At 43.7% G+C, this 21,164-nt stretch overlaps 1 protein-coding gene across 1 annotated transcript in view; it reads left to right on the forward strand.

Annotated features, from left to right (window-relative positions):
- LOC147727230 (annexin A1-like) overlaps positions 1-21,164 on the forward strand; it is a 671,221-nt gene that overhangs the window by 623,660 nt on the left and 26,397 nt on the right. The window contains exon 9 of the mRNA XM_086963596.1: positions 11,799-11,894. Within this exon, the coding sequence (XP_086819722.1) occupies positions 11,799-11,894 (96 nt within the window). The remainder of the gene's footprint in view (positions 1-11,798; positions 11,895-21,164) is intronic.

Raw genomic sequence — 21,164 nt, forward strand, 5'->3', positions numbered from 1 at the left:
ACGCTTCTGGTCGCCTCCACGGGTCTCAGCTCTGCAGGGACTGTGGATCAGGCTGTTAGAAGGCAGGCAAGCTTGATCTCGTCGATCTCTGTCGCTCGAGTTCCGGCGGGAACTGCAACAAAGCAGACGTCGAGGTGCTGGATGGTGCCTGTTTGCACAGGGTGGTCACTCCTTGACCACAAGGGAGATTCTTCAGTCTTCTACGTTTAGTAGGATGTCGAAGGGTTCAGAGTTTCATTTCAAATGTTTCATCAGGATAATCTGAGTGCGTTGGCACTGCTCCCATTCTTATACCAATCTAGGAGGCTGGATTACCTGCTAGGTCCCCTCCTATGGGTGGGACCCAGGAAGGGGGTGGATACACCCCTTTCCTTTGATCCAGGCCACGCTGGGACAGGGGCTGGTGTGCCCCAGAACCGGTTTGGCCGGATTATGCAAGGGGCAGCCTTGTGCTCCCCAGGCAGTGTCTGGTTTCTTTCAAACCTCCCTGCTACAATCCACTATCTCCTGTCTGGGGTGGTGTAACACCGCCCTGTGACAGGAAAGCCTTTGTCCAGGCCTCCTCTGCTGAGTTTCGGTCAGCAGCAGGAGGTCAAACTTGTGTCTGTGGCAGAAGCCTCCATTTTGTGGATCTGAGGCTCTTTTCAAAATCAACCGCGTTTCAGTAAAGTAACATGTCTTCTCCCTCTAGAGGGGTGGAATGCTATCCCTGTCGACAGAACTGTCGAGGGGATAGTATTCCAAATCGTATGACACCTTACACGACATGTTTTGATAAAGCCAAACCAAAGTTGCTATATAACCGCGAGGATTATAAGGCACTTAATAGTATATGGTAACCTTTCTTTCGAGCAGAGCTGACCTTTGGACTTCAGCCCCTATCTCAGAGGAATCTCTGCATCTGAGGCCACCGCAGCTGACAGCGTGTAAAACCTCGCCGGACCTGCTTTGCGGGTCCCGCAGCGCCTTGTGTGTCGGAGGCGGCTGGCTGTGTGGGAGTGCTACAGAGGAGGCGCGGGCAGGTGAGAGCATCGGCGGGGCTGCGAGCACGCAGGCAGGGACTCCAGTGTCCAGGAGCCCCTGCGCGCCCATTCACCACACCTGGGCTGCTCTCCCCGCTGGCCACACCCCCCTGTCCTTCAATCTATTAGCTAGCTGCAACTGAGTTTAAAGCCGACCACTCCCCCCGCTTCGCGGGAGCGAGCGGGAGCATGCCGGGAGAAGCCCGGGACAAGGGCGGGACCGTCTGTGGCCGTCAGGGGCCGAAGGAGGCTGGGCTGGGCCAGGTCTCTAACTCTTATAAAGGAACTGAGTGTTATTCTTCCCCCTGTTACATATCCTTAGTGCATGCCGTCAAAGGGTCTTGTCTCCTGTGGCCATCTTTTGTCCTTTGGTGAATATGTCTAGTTCTATCCCTCCTAGTGTGGGTTCATCTTTCCAGGGGCCCCTTGATAAATATTTCGACAAGGTCACTAAGGAGATTGGCAAAGAACTTCTTCTTGCTGAAAAGCGGGCTGATCTTCGTCGGTCCATTGAACTTTTGAAACAAACATTGTTGACCTCTCAGCCTGCATCTAACAATTCCCAAGATATGGCAGTACAAGGGAAAACGATTATTGATCTGGACGTAACAAGCACTGACCAAATTCCGAGTATATTTCGTATTCCTAATTGTTCTCCTGTTTGCTCTCCTACCAACAGCGAGGGGCGTCATATTAGCCCTAATCCTGTCCAGAGTAGCTATATTGACTTTACCGATCATGTTGAGCAGATTGCAGCCCCAGAGTTACATTCAACCATTACTAATCACTCATGTTTAAGTGTATCCCAGGGAAGGAATTCGCAGACCCATTCTAATATCATTTCTGAGTCCAAATCCAATAGAAATGTACGAGCTGTCTGCCCTCCACCGAGGAAGAAAAGGAAAAAGGGGGGGGGTTAAAAGAAAAGGTATAGTTCAACAAACTTGTCCCCCCACCCTAAACACGCAGCTAACCGATTTTTCGGTACCTCCTGTCATTGAAGTTCCCGTTGGGTCTTCCCTTCCACCAACGCCCTCAGTGGATGCCAATACTGGGTTCAACAAGGAGTGTTTTGACATCTTTGAGAAACTCCTGAAATCCTATATGCTACCCATCCTGGAACGTGTAAGGGTACTACGTGAAAAGATGGACCAACTTTTACTCACTGGGTTTCCACCTTTACCAACGAATTTGGTAGGCCTACCGGCCCCTCTTTCAAAGCCCAGTGTTATTGCTGCTCCCTTGAAAACTCAATCTGGAGTTTCCACTAACAACATAACACATAGTAAACCTAAAACACAACAAGGGCCTTCCGCACCTAAAAGTGCTTCCAATATTTTTAAAGATAAGCCGAGTGTACAAACTACCAAGTCACCGGCCGTGGGGAGTAGGGTTTCGAACACTGTTAAAGATAAGGCGAGTGTACCAAGTACCAAGCCACCGGCTGTGGGCAATAAGGCAACCCACAATACAGGAGTAGTCAAGTCAGTCAATTCCTCCTTTAGACCCAATCTAAATCATAGAAACATGGTAGATCTTCCACCTGACTCAGCCAACTTCGTCATCATTATGACGGGTGTGCCTCCTCTTCTCAATGGTAATAGGGAAAGTAATGATAATCTAAAGAATAAGGTCATCTTTTGGTTGAAGACTAACAGACCACTTCCGGCCCATCTTAATGGTGATATTGTTTCTGTTCGTAGATGCAAGTGGGTAGGTCCCCGCCCAAAAGATATTGAGGGTGATATCATGATTATTAACTTCCGGGATCACAGGGTAGTGTCCCATCCCACCGACTGGTTCGTGGGAAACTACAATGGTGGTATTTCCACGAGGAACCTAAGTTATTTCTACCCTGAGTCAATGGTTAATCCACAAGGCCAATCACAAGGACAATCACGCCCGTTAAGTAAACCACACCCCCTCAAATGGACCAACTTCAACCATAGATTTAATGGGCCCCAGATCAACCCAGAAGCCATGTATCAAGCTTATTCACAATCAGCATACAATAGTTCTACTTACACACCATCCAGGGCTAACTTTAATACATACCCACAGTTCTTGGGTTATTCCACACCACTTGATTTTCCCAACCCCCGGCAACAGTTTAGCAACCCTTCTAATTTCAACATCCCTGGCAAATTCATCCAGCAGAACGAGTTTTGGAACATCCCGCTGAGGAATCTGTATGCGCCCCTATCAGACCTGAATCATATTGATTGACAATATACCACTGCAATGGCTGATGTGGGCAGTCTGGAAATCCCAAGGGATGTAGTTTCTAAATCCAAATTGAATGTCTCATGTATAGTTTTAGACCCCGGGGGCCATCCTGCTCAAAAAGTAACGGTAGCTTCTTTTGAATTGTATGGGTCTAGGGATACATTAGTGGTGCAAGAACCCATAGATCAAGCAATTGCATCCATTGAGTCTGGAACCCCAGCGGTAGGTACTTTGGGTGAGCTTTCTGGCTCTGGTATACATGACTTACTGGGTGACGGTGTTGTTATAATGGGAGCTGCCAGTATGCAGACAGTTGCTATTCCAAATGTAAATGTTGAGTGTCCTCTCGATAAGGGGATACCTAATGCTCTGACAAATGCCCATGGTACTATTATGGGTAGCTGGAATATTGCAGGTGTGGAACCTAGATTGTCTATACCGGATTGCGTTAGCTTCATTCGCAAAGGGGATGTCTGGTCATTCCAAGAGACCTGGTCACTGCAACCACTGTTTCTTACTGGTTACTTGTCCTTTAGCAAATTGGCTGTTAGAGGACAAAAAGGTCGGGCTATGGGGGGCCTGACAGTGTGGGTTAGGCAGAAAGCGGACGTCATAGCCGAAGAAGTCTATATTGACAGTCCGGACATACTACTTGTTAGTATGAAATCCACAAGTGGTTTGGATATTCTGGTAGTTAATATTTATGCCAGGGGTATTCAGGGAGGTAAGATCTCTCCATCCCTCATCATCCTGGATGATTACTTAAGTACAGCCACAGATTTAGGGCTAAAGGTGGTAATGGGTGATCTAAACTCATGCTTTGAACCCCAGTGCCAGGATGACGGTTCTTTTGTTGACTCTGAAGACCAGGACTGGGGGATCCCACAATTGGATCTTGTTCCGATTAAAAGGTGGTCTCAGGTGGCTATTTTTATCAAGGGTATCTGTTTGGATCATGGCTTGCGCGCCCTTAACGGTAGAACAATTTCAGAAAGGTTAGGTAAGGTTACTTTTAGTAATGGTAGGTATTGTAGTAGAATCGACTATGTTTTACTGGATGTTAAAATGTGGCACTTGTTGGTGGATATGGAGGTAACATCTCGCCCTGAAAGTGATCACGATCCCTTAGTGGTAGCATTTAGGGACACAAGTTTCTCAGGACTAGAAAAACATGCCCCCAATTTCATTCAGGACAACGTTACTCTCACTAATGACACTAGAAGAGTACGTTGGACAAATATTAGTGTGGATCCTGAAGCCTGTAAAGCTATTAGAGCTGTAGTTTCCGATTCCCTGGATAACATTTCCAAATGTGAATCTCAGGAGGTAATTAACACTATGATCACTGAAACTCACACTCTTATGTTTGGGTCTCTAAAGGAACTTTTCATCAAATCCCTGACTAAGAGGGGGGGAAGGAGGTGTACAAAAAGGTTAAATTGGTTCGATGATGAGTGTCGTCGAACCCATGCTGATTTGTTTAAGGCTCTAAAACTTACGGATTTGAGCCGTATAAGGGATTGTAGGAAGGCTTTTAAAGCAGCGAAGCATAGAGCCAGGGTGAAATGGGATGAAGAGAGGTGGTCCGCATTGGCGGATGCATGTAGTTCCAAGAATTTCCAGCAGTTTTGGCATCTACTTAGATGGGGCTTGTCTCAGGATGATCGGCCGAGTCCATCTTCAGTGGGTGAACAACAGTGGGTTAGTTACTTTGGGAACCAATTTAAGGGTCCAGATTGTTGTCTAGGTAACATCTGCTTACCATTACTAGCTGACCCTCTAGTGTTTACCCCAATAGAAGTGAAATCTGTCTTGAACTCTTTCCCAAGAGGGAAGGCTCCTGGACCAGATTGCATCCCAGCCGACTTATTCCTCCGGGATCAAGATCTATGGGTTCCTTATCTGGTACAGTTGGCTAATGCTCTGGCATCTGGGGCCAGAGTTCCTGATTCCTGGGCCGGGGCGGAAATATTGCCCATATACAAGAAAGGTGATAGGTCGATTCCCTCTAACTATCGGCCTATCAGCCTAATAGATGCAGTACAAAAAATTATAGCCCGTCTTGTCCTTGTCAGGATTCAAGATTGGATAGAATCTGAAAATATTCTGACTCCATTACAGGCTGGATTTAGGTCCCACGTTAGCACTTTAGACCAGGCCTATCGTTTTATGTTACTATTCTGGAAGACGGTCTACTTAGGCAAAGGCAACCTTTTTGCTGCATTTGTAGATCTTAGGTCTGCTTTTGACCTTGTACCTAGGGCTGGTTTATGGAAGAGCCTCTTAGATATGGGCATGCCGACTCCTATTGTCAATTTGTTAATTAGTTTACATAGGAATACCTACGCCCAGGTGCGTTGGGGCAAACCGGGGGAAGTGACAGACAGGTTCTCCGTGGCAAAAGGTGTTAGGCAAGGCTGTGTTTTAGCCCCTACCCTTTTTTCCCTATATATTAATAGGGTTGTCAATTATTTTGCTAATCAGCCCACAGATGCCCCTTCATTAGCAGGGATGAAAATACCTCTACTCATGTTCGCTGACGATACCCTTTTAATATCTAAAACCAGACAGGGTCTTCAGCGGGCCTTCTCTAGGTTTGAGTTATTCTGTCACGAACATGAGTTAGAGGTAAACGTTTCTAAGACCAAATTTATGGTCTTAAGATGCCACAAGCAGATCTCTGTGAGGGTCACAATGGGGGGTATGCCCCTTGAACAATTGAAGTTGTTCACTTACTTAGGAGTTACATTCAGCGACTCCCTAAGCTGGACCCCACAGATTGAGCTAATGGCTTTGAAACATCTCCAGGTTGGAAGTGCGCTGATTAAAGAGCACAAAAGATCCTATACTCGGCCCATCTCGCCAGTTATTAAAATCTACGGATCTAAGGTTCTTCCCTCTGTTCTTTATGGGGCGGAACTTTGGGGGTATAGCAACCTGGACCCCCTGAGATTAGCCCAAAACAAATTTCTCAGGGTAGCCACAGGGCTGCCGCAGTCTACCCCAAGGATCCCACTTATGTACGATATAGGGTGTCTTCCGGTTGAAGAGCAGGCTAGATTTCGCCCACTGGCGTTCTGGAGGCGCCTATGGACGACGCTGGAGCTTAACATGTATGCAAAGGCCTGCCTTGATGTTAGAAACATCCCCGGTTCATTGAATATAAGTTGGTTTAGAGATCTTAAATTGTCACTCTATGCTCTAGGGTTAAGTAAACTTTGGGTGGCCCCTGATTCGGCAGACTTTCCCACAAAGAAAACATTAAAAGTACTGTATTGGGACTGGGTGACCACAAACCGACATCAGAGATTACCTTCTAATAACCTTTCTAGTAAGTTCATTGAACACAAAGATGCCTCTAAGTTTGAAAAATACTGGGATCTAATTACTAAACCAATGGACCGTAAGTTGTTCCATCAACTTAGATGTGGTACGCTGCCTTTAAGGGTATTTACCAATAAATGGTGTTCAAGAGGGTCAGAACGTTGTCCTCATTGTCAAGATTCAAGCGAAAGTGTTGATAATTTTTTGTTTGTCTGCCCACTTTATGCAGCTCCAAGGACCAAATGGCTCGGCCCAGTTTGTAGATCCCTGGGTACTCGCTCAGCTATTGAGGCTAGCAGACTCTTAAGAACCAATCTAACCCCTCTCATTGCTACTGGTGTGGCGAAATTCCTCGGATGGGCGTGGGTGATTAGATCTAATGATATAAAAAATAACCAGTGCTAGGATTGCCTTTGTACATTTAAATAGCAACTTTTAATGCTGATCTTGATCTTCCTGGTTTTATATTGTTCTTAATCTATCGTTATGTACCCATTATAAGAATGTCTATATCAACTGATTTAATACTTTTTAATGCAATAATTAATTATTGTTTTGTACCCATTATATGTATGTCGGTTACATCTGTTTTATATGTACTTGTTATTTTATTGTGTATGTTTGTCTTTTAAGATGAAATAATCGAATAAAGACTTCTTAAATGGTAAATGGTATATGGTATGGCATTATCCCGGAACAGCTTAGGGGGTTGTTCCCGACAGCTGCAGACAGGCTCAGCTCATGCCAGTGCTCCATCTCACATTAAACCACGCACTCTGCCTCCAGAATTGATAAGGCCTTCCATAGGAGTGGCTCATAGGTTTATATGTGTCCAGATATAGGTTTAGATATAGGTATACTATATCTAAGCAAGGGGTGATTACACCCACTTTCCCCAGCTGAGTGATCAGCCAGTTGTGTCAATTTAAGAACCTGCCAGGGGTGGCAAAAGCTATGCTTCAGCCCCTGGTAGGCCTTGGTGGCACCTATGCCCTGAGCTCCTATAGTGCATGGTACAGGGGCTGACAAGGAGTCCATTTCCAATAGTGGTATGTACCTATAGCACATGTATTACGAATTTAGAGAGAGAACAGCGGGCTGGGGGTCTGATTAGCAGGCCCACAGCCTCAGTAAGTTGAAAACCAGTGAAGCAAAAAGCAAAAATTGGGGTGACCATAGGATAGCAGACCCTACTCTCCTACAACGCTCACTACATAACTGGAATCCGTCAAGTCCCAGGTAAAGACCCATGAACATAGACTCGACTTATTTGAGAATAAAATATCCGACTTCCATGAATTTTAAGTGGAAACAGAAGAACAACTACTGCGGATGGATAGAGTGTTGGGGCTAATCTGCGCCAAAAATGAAGATTTGGAGGCGAGGTCTCGCAGAAACAACTTGTGTATCACAGGGATACCGGAGACCACGGCCCTTGTCAAGATGGAGACCTACGTGGCTGATTAACTCCAGTAACTGTTTGATACTCACCTCTCCCCTGTCTTTGCGTGCTTTCGGCCCTAAAACACCAGTTGAAGCTCCACCTTGGCCCATACTGGCTCAGATCTTTAATTACCAAGACCGCGACTGGATTCTGCATCTGGCGCGTGAGATTGGGAAAGTCACGCACAAGGATAACCAGCTTTCCTTTTACCCAGATTTTACACCTGCAGTGCAGTCGGCGAGACATTAATTTCTCCCTGCGAAGCGGATCCTGTTGCAGGCCCAGGTCCACTACTCATTGTTTATCCCACCAAACTTAAGGTTACACATGATGGCTCTACACACTTTTTTACTGATGCCAAGTCCGCCCTTAAATTCGCAATACGCATCGTCAGTAAGCAGTCAAAGCATGGCTCCAGATCGGCAGACTCGGCAGAAATCCAGCTAAGTGACAATGACTGACAGCTCTCCTGCTATTCCATGTTATATGCTCTGAATGTTTAGTATTGTTTTTGTTGGTGGGAGCCCTGTTTGGCATCCTATTCTTTGATGGCCCCTGTCTGCTATAGCTTGATCTCCTATGTTAAGCTTCTTCCTTTTGGCAGGCTTCGCCCAGGGTGGGTGTGTGAGACCTGCATCGGCGGGGGCCTGCTTATATATAAGTGGGGGTCGTGGGGGGCCCATGCGGCATGTCGGTCAAAGTTGCGATATACCAGACTGGACAGAGTTATATGGCCTTACAGGACTCCAGTCAGACCCTAAAGATATGTGTGTGGTTTATTTGAATTATTCTCCTGTTATTAGCTCAGCTCTCTGCAGTATCTTGGCCTCCCTGCCTCAGCAGGGGAGTGTATAATGTAAACAGCAAGGACGGTCCCGAAACGCCAGCAGCTATCAAATGCAGCGTCGCAAACAATATGAAACACGTCGATAAAAAGGAGCACGGGTAGGAGATTTCCCAGTCTAGGATACGATGATAGATATCCATTACAGTGGCGTGCTTTTCTCCCCTGTTTTCTTGCAATCCTTGATGAACCGCTTCGAGGAAGAATAAGCACGGATAGAAGTGTCCCCGGGTCTCTTAGACGTTCGAATGAAATTGATACGAGCAATTCAGACTCCACTCGGCTTTCGTATCCGACCTAAGGAATGCAACTTGAAATTTACATTCAAGAGAGCAGACGCGAGGCAATTTTATTAAGAGGGCATTTGACCTTAACTGAATCCAATATCGTAACGGATTCCTCATTTTTATTTAGTTAGCAATTTTATCATCCATTACATCATTGGTTTGGGAACCGCTAAAGAGAAAAGGAATATAAGCTGGTCCTAAGCATTGAAATTTTATTAATATAAATTGTGGCTCCTGAGGAAGGCGTTTTTTCAGAAAGCCGAAACGCGCGTCGAGAGTATTGATTGCCACTTCTTCTTCTTTTAATAATTGTGTGATGATATTTTAACGATTTATATGATTTATGTTTTGTAAAAAAAAAAAATTATGTAATGTGGATGTATAGTAATATTTGTTTTTTAACATGAGAAGCCATTAAAAATGATATAATTTTATAAAGAAATAAATTTGTTAGGTTCTTTCTTTGCAACTACCCTTATATTTGTTAGATACTTTTTCATGTACACATTGTCAGCAGGGGAGTGTGCCGGTGTCCCTGCATCTCTATGGGAGGATTCACGTGTGCTCAATGTTTCTCTATGTGTTCATGGGAGAGTTACCTACAACGTGATTGGGTGGTTGGAGTGGGTGGACGGTTGGAGGTGGGGAATGTTGTTGTGTGTTTAGCCAGTAAAACTCTTTGTTGCTTGTTTGTCTGCACAGGAAGATTTAGGAACATGCTGTGCTGCCCTTGCCCCACTGCTTTCTTGCACTTCGTACAGTTTGACACCATGCTACCAATCTGAATTTTCTCACATGGAACTTCAAGGGATTGAATGACGGCAGGAAGTCCAGGCTTGTGCATGCTTACCTATTGAGACATAACATAGACATATGTTTACTGCAGGAAACCCACCTTAATGTCGTGCCTTTCCCTAATCTGAGGCCAAGAGGTGGAGCAACGTATACTCCTCCATATATTCCAACTACTCCCGAGGAGTAGCAGTGTTGATTAAGTGGGACTTGGACTGGAGGGAGGGGGAACTACACAGGGATCCCAAAGGCAGATTTATTATCATAATGGGTACATTGGGTGGGGCCCCAGTTGCGATAGTCGTGACATACGGCCCTAATGTGGACTCACCTAGTTTCTTCCAAGACATCTGGGCTAGAGTTTGGGCAACCAGTTGCAGCACTGTTATCTGGTGGGGGGGAATTTTAATGCTATCTTGGATGATGACTTTGACAGGAGGGAGATGGCCGGGGCCCTGCATCCTTCAGAAAGCAAAGCCCTAAAGGCTATAATTTCAGATGAAGATTTAGTCAATATCTGGCACTGTAGATATTCTGCGATTAGGGAAGGCAACTGTATTGGTGCCTGGTCCCACTTGGATTTCTGGTTGGTTTCTCGCAATGTGGCCACCTGGACCATGGGGGTGTCTTATCTTCCCAGATCCTTGTCGGATCATGCTCCATGTCTTTTGCAATTGGCACTCCCCTGCCAAGCCAGTCTTCCCTGGACCGGAAACAAGCATTCTGGGACCGGTTTCGGACTCATAATCCTCATCAACCAGGCTATCTTGAATCCAGTGGCAAAGTGAGCAAGGGACTCACGTCTGAGCATACCCTGCCAACTTAGGGCGAACAAAGTGATACAAAACCGGATGATGGACGGAGCGTATCAAATCAAACACTCACCCCCAGTCAACTGATCTGGGTTTAATCCATCACCATTCTTTAGCTCACTCCGCCATCCCAGTTCAGACATGGCCATATGCAAATCAGTCTGACCCTGTGCCTCATGGGAACAGTCCAGCCCGAACTGCCAAGCCATTTCTTCCCTGGATCGGAAACAAGCATCCTGGAACGGTTTCGGATTCATAATCCTCATCAGCCAGGCTATCTTGAATCCAGTGGAAAAGTGAGCAAGGCACTCACGTCTGAGCATACCCTGCCAACTTAGGGTGAGCAAAGCAATACAAAAGGGTGTGATGGATGGAGAGTTTGAGCAAATCAAACACTCACCCCAGTCAACTGATCTAAGCCACTGGAGTGTCGAGCTTTCCTGGCTGAAGATGGCTTATAGCCAGAAACCGGACCTAGGATGCTTGTTTCCAGTCCAGGGAAGACATGGCTTGGATGCTCCAACCTCATTGTGACAAAGTGCCCTATCTGCCAAACACTAAATTGGGCGCTTTCTGCCCTTCTTTTCTTTTTTTTAAAATCATATCTGCTTTGTACTCATCTTCTTGTCCACCTACCCTGACATTAGCAGTTCTCCAATTACCATTATTCTCCACTAACATTAATGCTCACATACATTTTAATTGCAGACAGGCAATGGCCTACTATTGCACTAAAAATACAATTGTTTTCATTATTGTGGAATAATTGTCCTTTCCCAAGATGGGCAGTATAGATACTGGTGATGACATGCATTCTCTTTATCCTTATTTACTGATCGCCCCACTTACCCAGTCAAATCATCTCCTTTTGTCCGAGCTTTGGAGAGGAAAAAGTCTGCCTTCATTGGTGGCGGCACCATTCATATAGTGTTGAGCAAATTATATGATTTTATTTCATGATCATGGAGCATTACCAGAAAAAAAACACTGTATCAACTGTGAGTAATGTTTCACTTGGTTATATATTACTATTTAATGTTTGCACAGTCTTCAAGAGATATCTCGCCTATAGCAAGCATGATTTGAAAACGGCGCTGAACCAGGAATTTGTTGGGAACCTTGCAAACCTTCTGACAACCATTGGTATGTATTGGTTTTCCCTAAAACGTTGATCTCTGATGTCTCTTTTTTTATGTATGTGAATTTTGAATCAAGAAAATGTCAGTGATAGCATAGGTAACACCGTGAGGTTGACCCATCCAAGACTCCTAAAAGCCTCCTATTTATAGCCAAGGAGCTAAAACAAGGCCAGGGGCCATATTACACAAAGTGCCCCGGAGATGCAACAGGCATTTGCACCCGCTTTGCGCGCCCCCGGAGCACATTATTATTCCAGAAGGGGCCGCAGACTCTTGGGCAGCCCCTCCTGTAATACTGAAAGTGCTGGTGCTCATACAGCGCCAGCACTTTCTCAAGAAGACTTTCCCTCATTTGCATGGGGGCTTGACCCCATGCAAATGAGAGAATCTCTTTGTCTCTGTGCCGGAACTGTATTATAGATGTGGGAGCTGAGGCAAAGAGGCTGTCAGGGGGTTCACTGACAATGCCCCACCTAAAAGCTGTTGCACTGCCAGTGAAATCCCTGATAGCAGCCCTCTGAAGGGTAAATGAGGGTCCTAAGGACCATCCAGACATCTCCTTTAAGGCGGGTACAGTTACTCACTGAACTTGTCTGCAAGGGGCTCTCTAAACCCCTTTAAAAGTGCACGGGATTGCAACCTGCATAGTGAAACATGTAGCAACTGCTTCAAAGCCGCTTCTTTTTTCACCTGAGCGCACTGCCTTGGGGGTAGGGGATTCTATGTAATGGGGCACACTTACCGTGTTTGTGCCTGGCATACCTGTTTTAGACGCACTGGGTGCCAACAGGGAAAGCGCGCCCCATGCATAATTGGGACCCACTAGTACAAAGGGCATTGAAAGTGAACATCTCTCCTTGGACTCTATTTACGTTTGGTTCCGTTACAGTTTTTATGATCTTTGAGACCAGGGGTTCAAGACCCGAGTACAAGAGGTCAATAAAGATTACCAGCTGGTTCTCTTAACTGCGTCTACTTTTGATATGTGTATTTATTATTTAAACACTTTAACAGTATGGGATAGCTATGTAATGATAGCAGTGCTCATATATGCCTTTTTACCAAGGACCCAATCATGGACATCAAGAAGGGCATGCCAGAGGAAGCAGCCACTCCCTCTGGCTTGACATTCAAGGTACCAGGCACTTTCCTTGGCAGTCCTGGCTTCAGAGATGGAATCATATTTTTATACTCAAGTTAGCCCTGCTGACACCCTGCACCTTTTAGCCTTGTCTTTCACTTTGCTCTGATTGATGTATCCTATAACTTTTACCGTTACGTATATCTTGCTGCTACTGCCACGGTCTATTAGATTTAATTTTTTTTAAACTAGTTGCTGCTCACCTGCTCATTGTATTCTGAATCTGCTCTTTGCACTTTGGGGCAGACCCTGTTCTGCCGCAGCAGACGTGCCGTTTGTGCGGAGGGCGGTCCTACCTCTGCTGTTTGTTTCTCCCATTTCCGGTCGGGGTGTGGTGTAGTTGTCCACCGGAAATTTGTATATAATCACCAGATGGTGCGGACGCGGAGCATACTCAAGTTAGCCCTGCTGATGCCCTGCACCTTTTAGCCTTGTCTTTTACTTTGCTCTGATTGTTTTATCCTATAACTTTTACAGTTACGTATATCTTTCTGCTACTGTAACTGCCTATTAGATTTAAAAATGTTAAACTCATTGCTGCTCACCTGCTCATTGTATTCCGAATCTGCTCTTTGCACTTTGGGGCTGACCCTGATACGCAATGGCTGACGTGCCATTTGTGCGGAGGGCGTTCCTACCTCTGCTACTCATTTCACCCATTTCTGGTCGGGCTGCGGTCTAGTCGTCCAACGGAAATCCGTATATAATCACCAGATGGTGCGAATGTGCAGCAGACGCGCGCAGCGGGTGCGCCTAAGGAAAGCCTGTCTGCACCCGTTCCGCCTGGACCGCGCCTAAGGCCAGAACCCCTGGCAAGTTGACTTCCCATATGCTAATATACTCCGCTAGGGAGCTAACTCGCCTTGATAATACTAAGGATAATTGTTGTCTGCTAGGTCCTGGTGAAGGCAATGCAATTTTTCCCTGCGGCTTCACACTTCGCAAGCTCGAAGGATCAATGCCCTCAAGTCTCCCCGAAATTTTCAGGGCCATAATGTTCCCAAACTCTCCGATAGGGTTGAGGTTTATTGCGGCCTTTTCAACGTTAGATCATTGGCAAAACCCAAATATGAAGTTGCATACATGATAGAAAACATGGGGTTAGATATACTTTTCATAACGGAAACATGGGCAGATGATGCCTCTGACTCAGATTTCATCACTGCAACCCCCACTGGATTTAGATCGATCAGGGTTGACAGGTCTTTAAAAAGAGGCGGTGGAATAGCAATTTTTTTTGGAGAACGTTTCCCAGAAACGTTTTACCCTACCTCAATGTCCTCATATGAGGCTCTTTATTTCACACTTGAACTCAGCCCTAAGCTGACTTTCAGAGGCGACCACCGGGCACTAGAAGCACTTTTATAACGAATCTGGATAGCCTTCTTGAACCTACTCTTTTAAATAAGGATTTCACCATCCTTGGAGATTTTCATTTTTATCTGGAAGAGAAGGACAATAGACAGACAGGCGCACTCTTAGACACACTGGGAGCTGTAGGTCTGACCCAACTAGTACAGACTCCCACCCACAAGGCCAAGCATACGCTGGATGGCATTTTTACTACAGCTCATGAAACCTTTCCTCTGACATGGTCAGACCATTCACTAATCAAGTTCAGCCTTCTAGGTATGTCTGTTGGACTTGTTGGTACCACTAAGTCTCCCGCCTCTTCTCATACAGTATGGAGTAAAGTGGACAAAGCATTTCTCCGCACACAGTTGGAGGGTTCGCAACCACAATCTCATGGTCACACCGACCTAGCTATTATAAATGAAGACACATTCCTAAGCAACTAGGGACCATATATGAAAATCAAGTCCTATACATGGAGAGATAATAACTACATATGTACGCTCAGTGTACTACACACATAAGTTAAAAATATATCATTTTATTCACATAAAATGTAAAAGTCTAACATAAAAATACATGATGAAACATAAATAGCATGACATACAAAACAATAATATAAACACCGCACTAACCATTTTAAACATGGAACAAATAATTGAAATTAATGAAGAAACAAATTGACAATGCAAGTGGTATGAACCACAAGTCGCTGAGATGTAGTAGATGTTTGTAATTTTCTCTACACGTGTTTCGGCATACAAGACGCCTTCTTCAGGAAAGTCACCAAAATTTCCAACAGAAAACAGAACAGAAGCTGAACACTAGATGTTGATAAACGCAAGTGAACGATTCTGCAGAAAGATGCTAGTTCTATATGATATGTAGATAACTTATAGAAAATGGATCAGATAAGACTGGAGAATCAATCTGAGGAAGCGGTCACTGTCGGTACCAATCAAGGGAGGAACTGTGGTGAAACTTGAGCCCAAGTCACCCGACCTGCTATGCTTCGATAGAGAGGCTAATTGCACATTTATCTTGAAGAGAAGAAGAAGAATATCAAAGCTGTTGCTAGAGATGGTTTGTCATAGGAATAGGATGACGATGTGCTTAATCATAGAAGAACTGTTCATATGTCACGGGGTTAGATAGCGTCCGGGAACATATCTGCATCATTTCCTCTCCGACCTAGCTGCCATCGAATACACAGACTTGCTTACTAAAGCAGTTAAGGCTTTGGTACCCATAGAAAAATCTTCAGGGAACAGGAATACTCCATCTGCCCCTGGTTCTCTGACACACTACGGAAAGAAAAGCAAAATTGTCGCCGTCTGGAACGTCGTTGGCGAGTAAATTATGACTTGCCAGAAAGGGAAGTGTATAGGACAGCTCTAACACAATATAAAAACCTATTAATATCACAAAAGAGGCATTACTTCACCAAACAGATTGAGACAGCAAAAAAATCCCCCAAGGAACTATTTTCTGTAGTAAATAGACTTACTATACCCAACAAGACAGGAAGGAAGGGCAATCTTATCAAGAAAATAAGGAAGATCCTCCCATACATCCCCACGCAGATTAGAAAAACAGTGGTAACATCTCTGATCCAGTCCAAACTGGACTATTGCAACGGGCTATATCTGAATATTCAGAAGCAGTGTCTAAAGAAGCTTCAGATGGTCCAAAATACAGCAGCACGGCTATTGCTCAACATCCCCAAGCATAAATCAGTATCAAATGAGTTACACAATTTGCACTGGCTCCCGGTACCACAGAGTATTACATTTAAGGCGCTGTGCTTGGCCTACAAAGCACTGAATCACACAGGCCTTTCGTTTCTTCAGAAGCTTTTTGTCTGGTACAAACCTACAGGAAAACTTCATTCCTAAGGGGCCAGACTCTTGACGGTGCCCAGAGTTCATACATTGTTTTGAGGTGGACAAAGCTTTCACTATGGTACCTCCAAGCTCTGGAACACTCTTCCATGTGAACTCAGAAGTGTGAATTCCCTATCCATCTTCAGGGTAGGTTTAAAGTCCTGGCTGTTCCAGGACTAGATGTTGTGCGGGCTACTGAATCCTCAGCGCCAAGACACCTCTGGGTTTTCGTGCGCTTTGTATAAATTCGGTTAACATTAACATTAACATATAACAAATATAGACTTCTTTGGTTGTGGGCATGAGCCAGTCGGTGTGTGTTTGAGAAAGGTGATGCAGATAATGCTGGAGTTAATTTTTATTTCCATCATCTACACAGCTGTGGCGTATGCACAGGTACCAGACTTTGGGTAATGAGTTAATGTGAATAAATGCAGAGAAGTAAGAGCAGCACAGATTTTAAGCTTGCTTCATCACAAGAAGTAGGAGAGCAACAGTGAAATCTACTAGATGTGAAAGAAATGGTGGCAGGGAACGTCAGCTAAAAAGGTGCATCATGATAAAGCAAATTATGCCATGATTTGATAATAAGACATTACAGTATGAATGAAAATCTCAAAAGCATGGGCCACTTTCATGGACCCACAGGATTCCCAATTTGGGTTTACACCTGGATCAAGATTCTGAGTTTAGTGGTGATTACCAAACCCATGCATTTTTCTGTAAACATTTTAGCCATCACAGGAACATGCAATAGTATGATGTATCAGTTAAGTGTGTGCTCCACCGCTTCACATCACTGCTACTGCTAGACACACACACCTGCATTGTTTCCACTGTCAGTGATATGAAGGGGACACCCCATGTTGTGGTGTTGGGTTCCCAAGGCCTACATGCTCCGCAGAATACCCACTTACACCAAAAGAACTGTTGGCACAGAAACTAAAAAGTACAAAAGACAAGTTTATTAAGACCCCATGGGGTGGTGGTACATTCCTACAGCACCCTTCGGTAATGCAAGAAGTATCACACCGAACGTTGGTGCGAGTCCTTCTTTTATACAATTTACAGACAATTAAAAGGTAGGCGGTACATGGTTACAGAGTTTAGGTACATATATGGTCATTTTTGGAGCACAGCCAACTAATGGGAAGGGTTACAACTCCACTGGTCAGTTTGGCGGAACATTCCTAAGGGGTGACTGGTCAGTTGGAACTGCGCATGTACTGGCTTGACCGTTACTAAAAATAGCCTGTTGCTGGGCAAACTCAAGCGGTCAGCGGCACGGACAAAGGACTAAAGGGCATGCTGACCACGAGGCCGCTCATTCCCTAAAATGGCCGTGGTAACATACAAAATGGCGTTTTTGAATAAGGCCAAGTTAAGGGAAATAACGTGTAGCAAAGCTAAGCGCTAACCCAGCCATCGTCAAATTACGACAATGTCACCATACAAATGCAGAGCATTCAGCTTCCAGGGAGATAGGCTCTTGTTTCACTTGTGCAGAAATTTAAGCAACCCGCAAACAAGGTCAGGCACCAGAGGGAGAAGGACACTGTGTTAAATCTACGCGAAGTGCTGTGGATGCAGCGGCCAGGAGAGGTAGGGCGAGCATGTGGGTGGTGAAGTGGGCAAGGCAAGTGTGGCCCATAATGATGGAGAAAGACAAAGGGTGGCAACAGTAGAAGTCTTCAGGTGAACTAATTTCTATACTCACCAATGTAAAGTAGGAAATATGAACAGTCATACACCAAATACTGATCCACAATTTGATGGACAGACAATGGAGCCAATGTCTGAAGGGGGCTCGCACAAACAAGTTAGTGACTGAAGAGGGATGGTTCAAAAGCTTCTTTGTAGGTATGGCGTTAGCCAATATATTCTGATTTTTAATAGAATAAATGTACAATATTCTTATTTAAAGTGGCTTTCAGTCAGCCTTCATCACACATTGGTCTGTTGGTGTGTCATTCATATTTTGCTTCTGCCCACTACAATATACTTTATGGGGAAGAGAATAAGCCCACTTCAGTCACTGGAAAACATCAGTTTGACTGACTGCATTTTTCTCTTTCACAATGAGCACTTCGACACACAAGCTAGTTACTTTGTGTGCCAATGTTTTTTTTACTCTATTGCTTTGATATTGCCTTCGTGTATAGAGTCCAATGTGACAGCAGGACCCTATACCAGATATGAGCACAGGCCACATTCCTCTCTCTATAAGTTCCTGTGTACTGCCAATGCTGTTGTGAAGTCCTTTTAGAATGTCCTTTGTTTACTGTTTTACTGCTGGTATTTCACAGATTGAGATCATTTGAAACTGTTCTTGTGTATTCAATTGTCGAAAGCTTCAATATTATACATGTGAATTCCTAAGCAGAAGACATTTATTCTGGTGAATTTCAATAAAGGTTTTTTAATAAACTTTGCCCGGGAAGGAAACCAGTTATTGTGTTTAATTTTCGGCATTTGTAATATGTGTTTCATTGCCGTCTTACTTTTTGTTTTATCTTTCTGTCTTTCCTTCTTTCTTTCTATCTTTTTTCCTTCTTTTATTCATATCTCCTTCTTTCCTTTTTTCTTTTGTTCTTTCATTCCTTATTTCTTTAGTTTCAATCATTTCGATCGCCCGGCTGCTTTAAGCAAAGCGGGAGGAAATCAAACTGCTGCAGTTGAGCTCACGGTTCCGGCTCCCTCTTGACTTTGACTTTAGTTTCCTTACCGGGGTCCAGCTAAACGCGGGGGGTGCAGGCTGCATCCAGCATCCAGCCCCAGCATCGGGCGGCCAAGTGCTGAGGTTGGCGTCCTGGCTCCGTGCCGACTCTGGCTCTAACTAAACGCCGCCCAGCCGGGGGCGCATCCGGCCGCATCCAGCGTGTTCAAGACCATCTGTTTTTTCTCCCCCTACGTCAGAGGGGAGTTTATAAATACAGATCAAAGCTAACTGTTTGATCTCCCCTGTCTGTTTGGTCTCCCCCAGCTATAACGTGTATTGCTCTATTGCGCTTCCCCTACGGGGCTTTTAAATTCTGCTATAACCAGCTTTGTTGGTGCCAGGCTTTGTGTCTATGCCTTCCCATAAAGCGCTGCTGCTATTTCCAGTGTTTTTCAGAGCAAACATATTTTAATTGTCTGTGTATCCGCCAGTAGGTTATATATATATATATATATATATATATATATATATATATATATATATATATATATATATATATATATATATATATATATATATATTCACTGAAAAAACCATACGTTTCACTCCAGTTATAGTTACCTGGAAATTTTACTGACATAAAACCATTGAAATTCCCACGTTGTAGTTAGTTGGACTCACTATAACTTGCGCGTGTAATGCACTGCTGATGACATCACATATTACATCACTCATGACATGGTCAGTGACATCACTCATGACATCACTGATGACACCATCTAGTGAATGTGTGTCTTTCTGAAAAAAAAATATTTTTCATACATGTATATGTAAAGGTCGATGGAAGAATAAATGGTTAAATAAGTGTCTTAATGGATATTTTTTTTTAAAAAAATGATTGGTTAACTGGCTTATTAAGTGTATCATAGTGAATACATATATTAGCGAGTATTGTTTCAATATTTAAATGTTTGTATTAGTGTTTCACTTTGTATATAAGTGGGTGCATGGGTTGGTGAGTAGTTACATGTGTGTTTCTATGGCTTATTAGATATTTTTTTAGTATCAGTATAAATGTCTGTATGATTTGGTGGGGGTGTTACTTAGCACACTGATGCATCAATGACTGACTCACTGTTTGTATGTGTTTTGAAGACAGCATATGTGCCAGACTGTATGGGTGAATGAGTGTGTATATGTATGTGTTAGTAAGTAAATGAATGTCTCACTAATGACTTTATCAGTAACTACATATGTTTTAATCTAGTATATGTGAATATTGGTGTATATAATTGAGTATATGTGAGAGTGAGAGATTGAAAGAGTTCTTGTTTTAATAAGTATGTATTTCTATAAGTGATTGTTTAAGAGACTAAGTATGTGTAAGTTTCCTTAGAAGTAAGGTGGTAGTGTGTGTATAGTTGTATATGCAAATAAATGGATGTTCAATAGTTTATTTGCATGTGTGAGTATGTGTGTGAGCAACTTTTGGAAGACTGTTGGTGTGTTAATAGATGTATAGGTGTCTCACTACATATGATGAGTGAGTATATGTATGAGTGACTATATAGAAGTGTTGGTGAGTGAGTGGATGTGTATATAAATGGTGGAATTACTAAATTGGTTGTTGTAACTGGTATAGGTATGTCCACTTTTTTTAAATGTTAGTTTTTATTTTTCAAAATGTGTTTCAAGGGTTACTTTACAGTGAAAGTAGGTCAGTCTCTCTGTCACAAGGATGGTGTCATCAGTGATGTCATGAGTGATGTCACTGACCATGTCATGAGTGATGTAATATGTGATGTCATCAGCAGTGCATTACACGCGCAAGTTATAGTGAGTCCAACTAACTATAACGTGGGAATTTCAATGGTTTTATGTCAGTAAAATTTCCAGGTAACTATAACTGGAGTGAAACCTATGGTTATTTCAGTGAATTTGATAGGTTTATTAAATGCTAATTATTAACTATAACTGGTGTGAAACCAATGGTTTTTTCAGTGAATTTCAAAGGTTTTTTAACTGCTAATTCCTAACTATAACTGGTGTGAAACCTTTGTTTTTTTCTGTGAATTTCATAGGTTTTTTAAATGCTAATTCTTAACTTTTTCTAGGGCTTCATACTTATGTACTTTTTAGTGAATTTCTAAGGTTATTTTTTCGCAAATGTCTATAGCTGAGAAAGGTATGTTTTTATAAAAATGAACCCTATATTGTATATTAATATAATATATATTT

Source organism: Lissotriton vulgaris, chromosome 3_1, assembly GCF_964263255.1.
Source record: "Lissotriton vulgaris chromosome 3_1, aLisVul1.2, whole genome shotgun sequence".
NCBI classification, from domain to species: Eukaryota; Metazoa; Chordata; class Amphibia; order Caudata; family Salamandridae; genus Lissotriton; species Lissotriton vulgaris.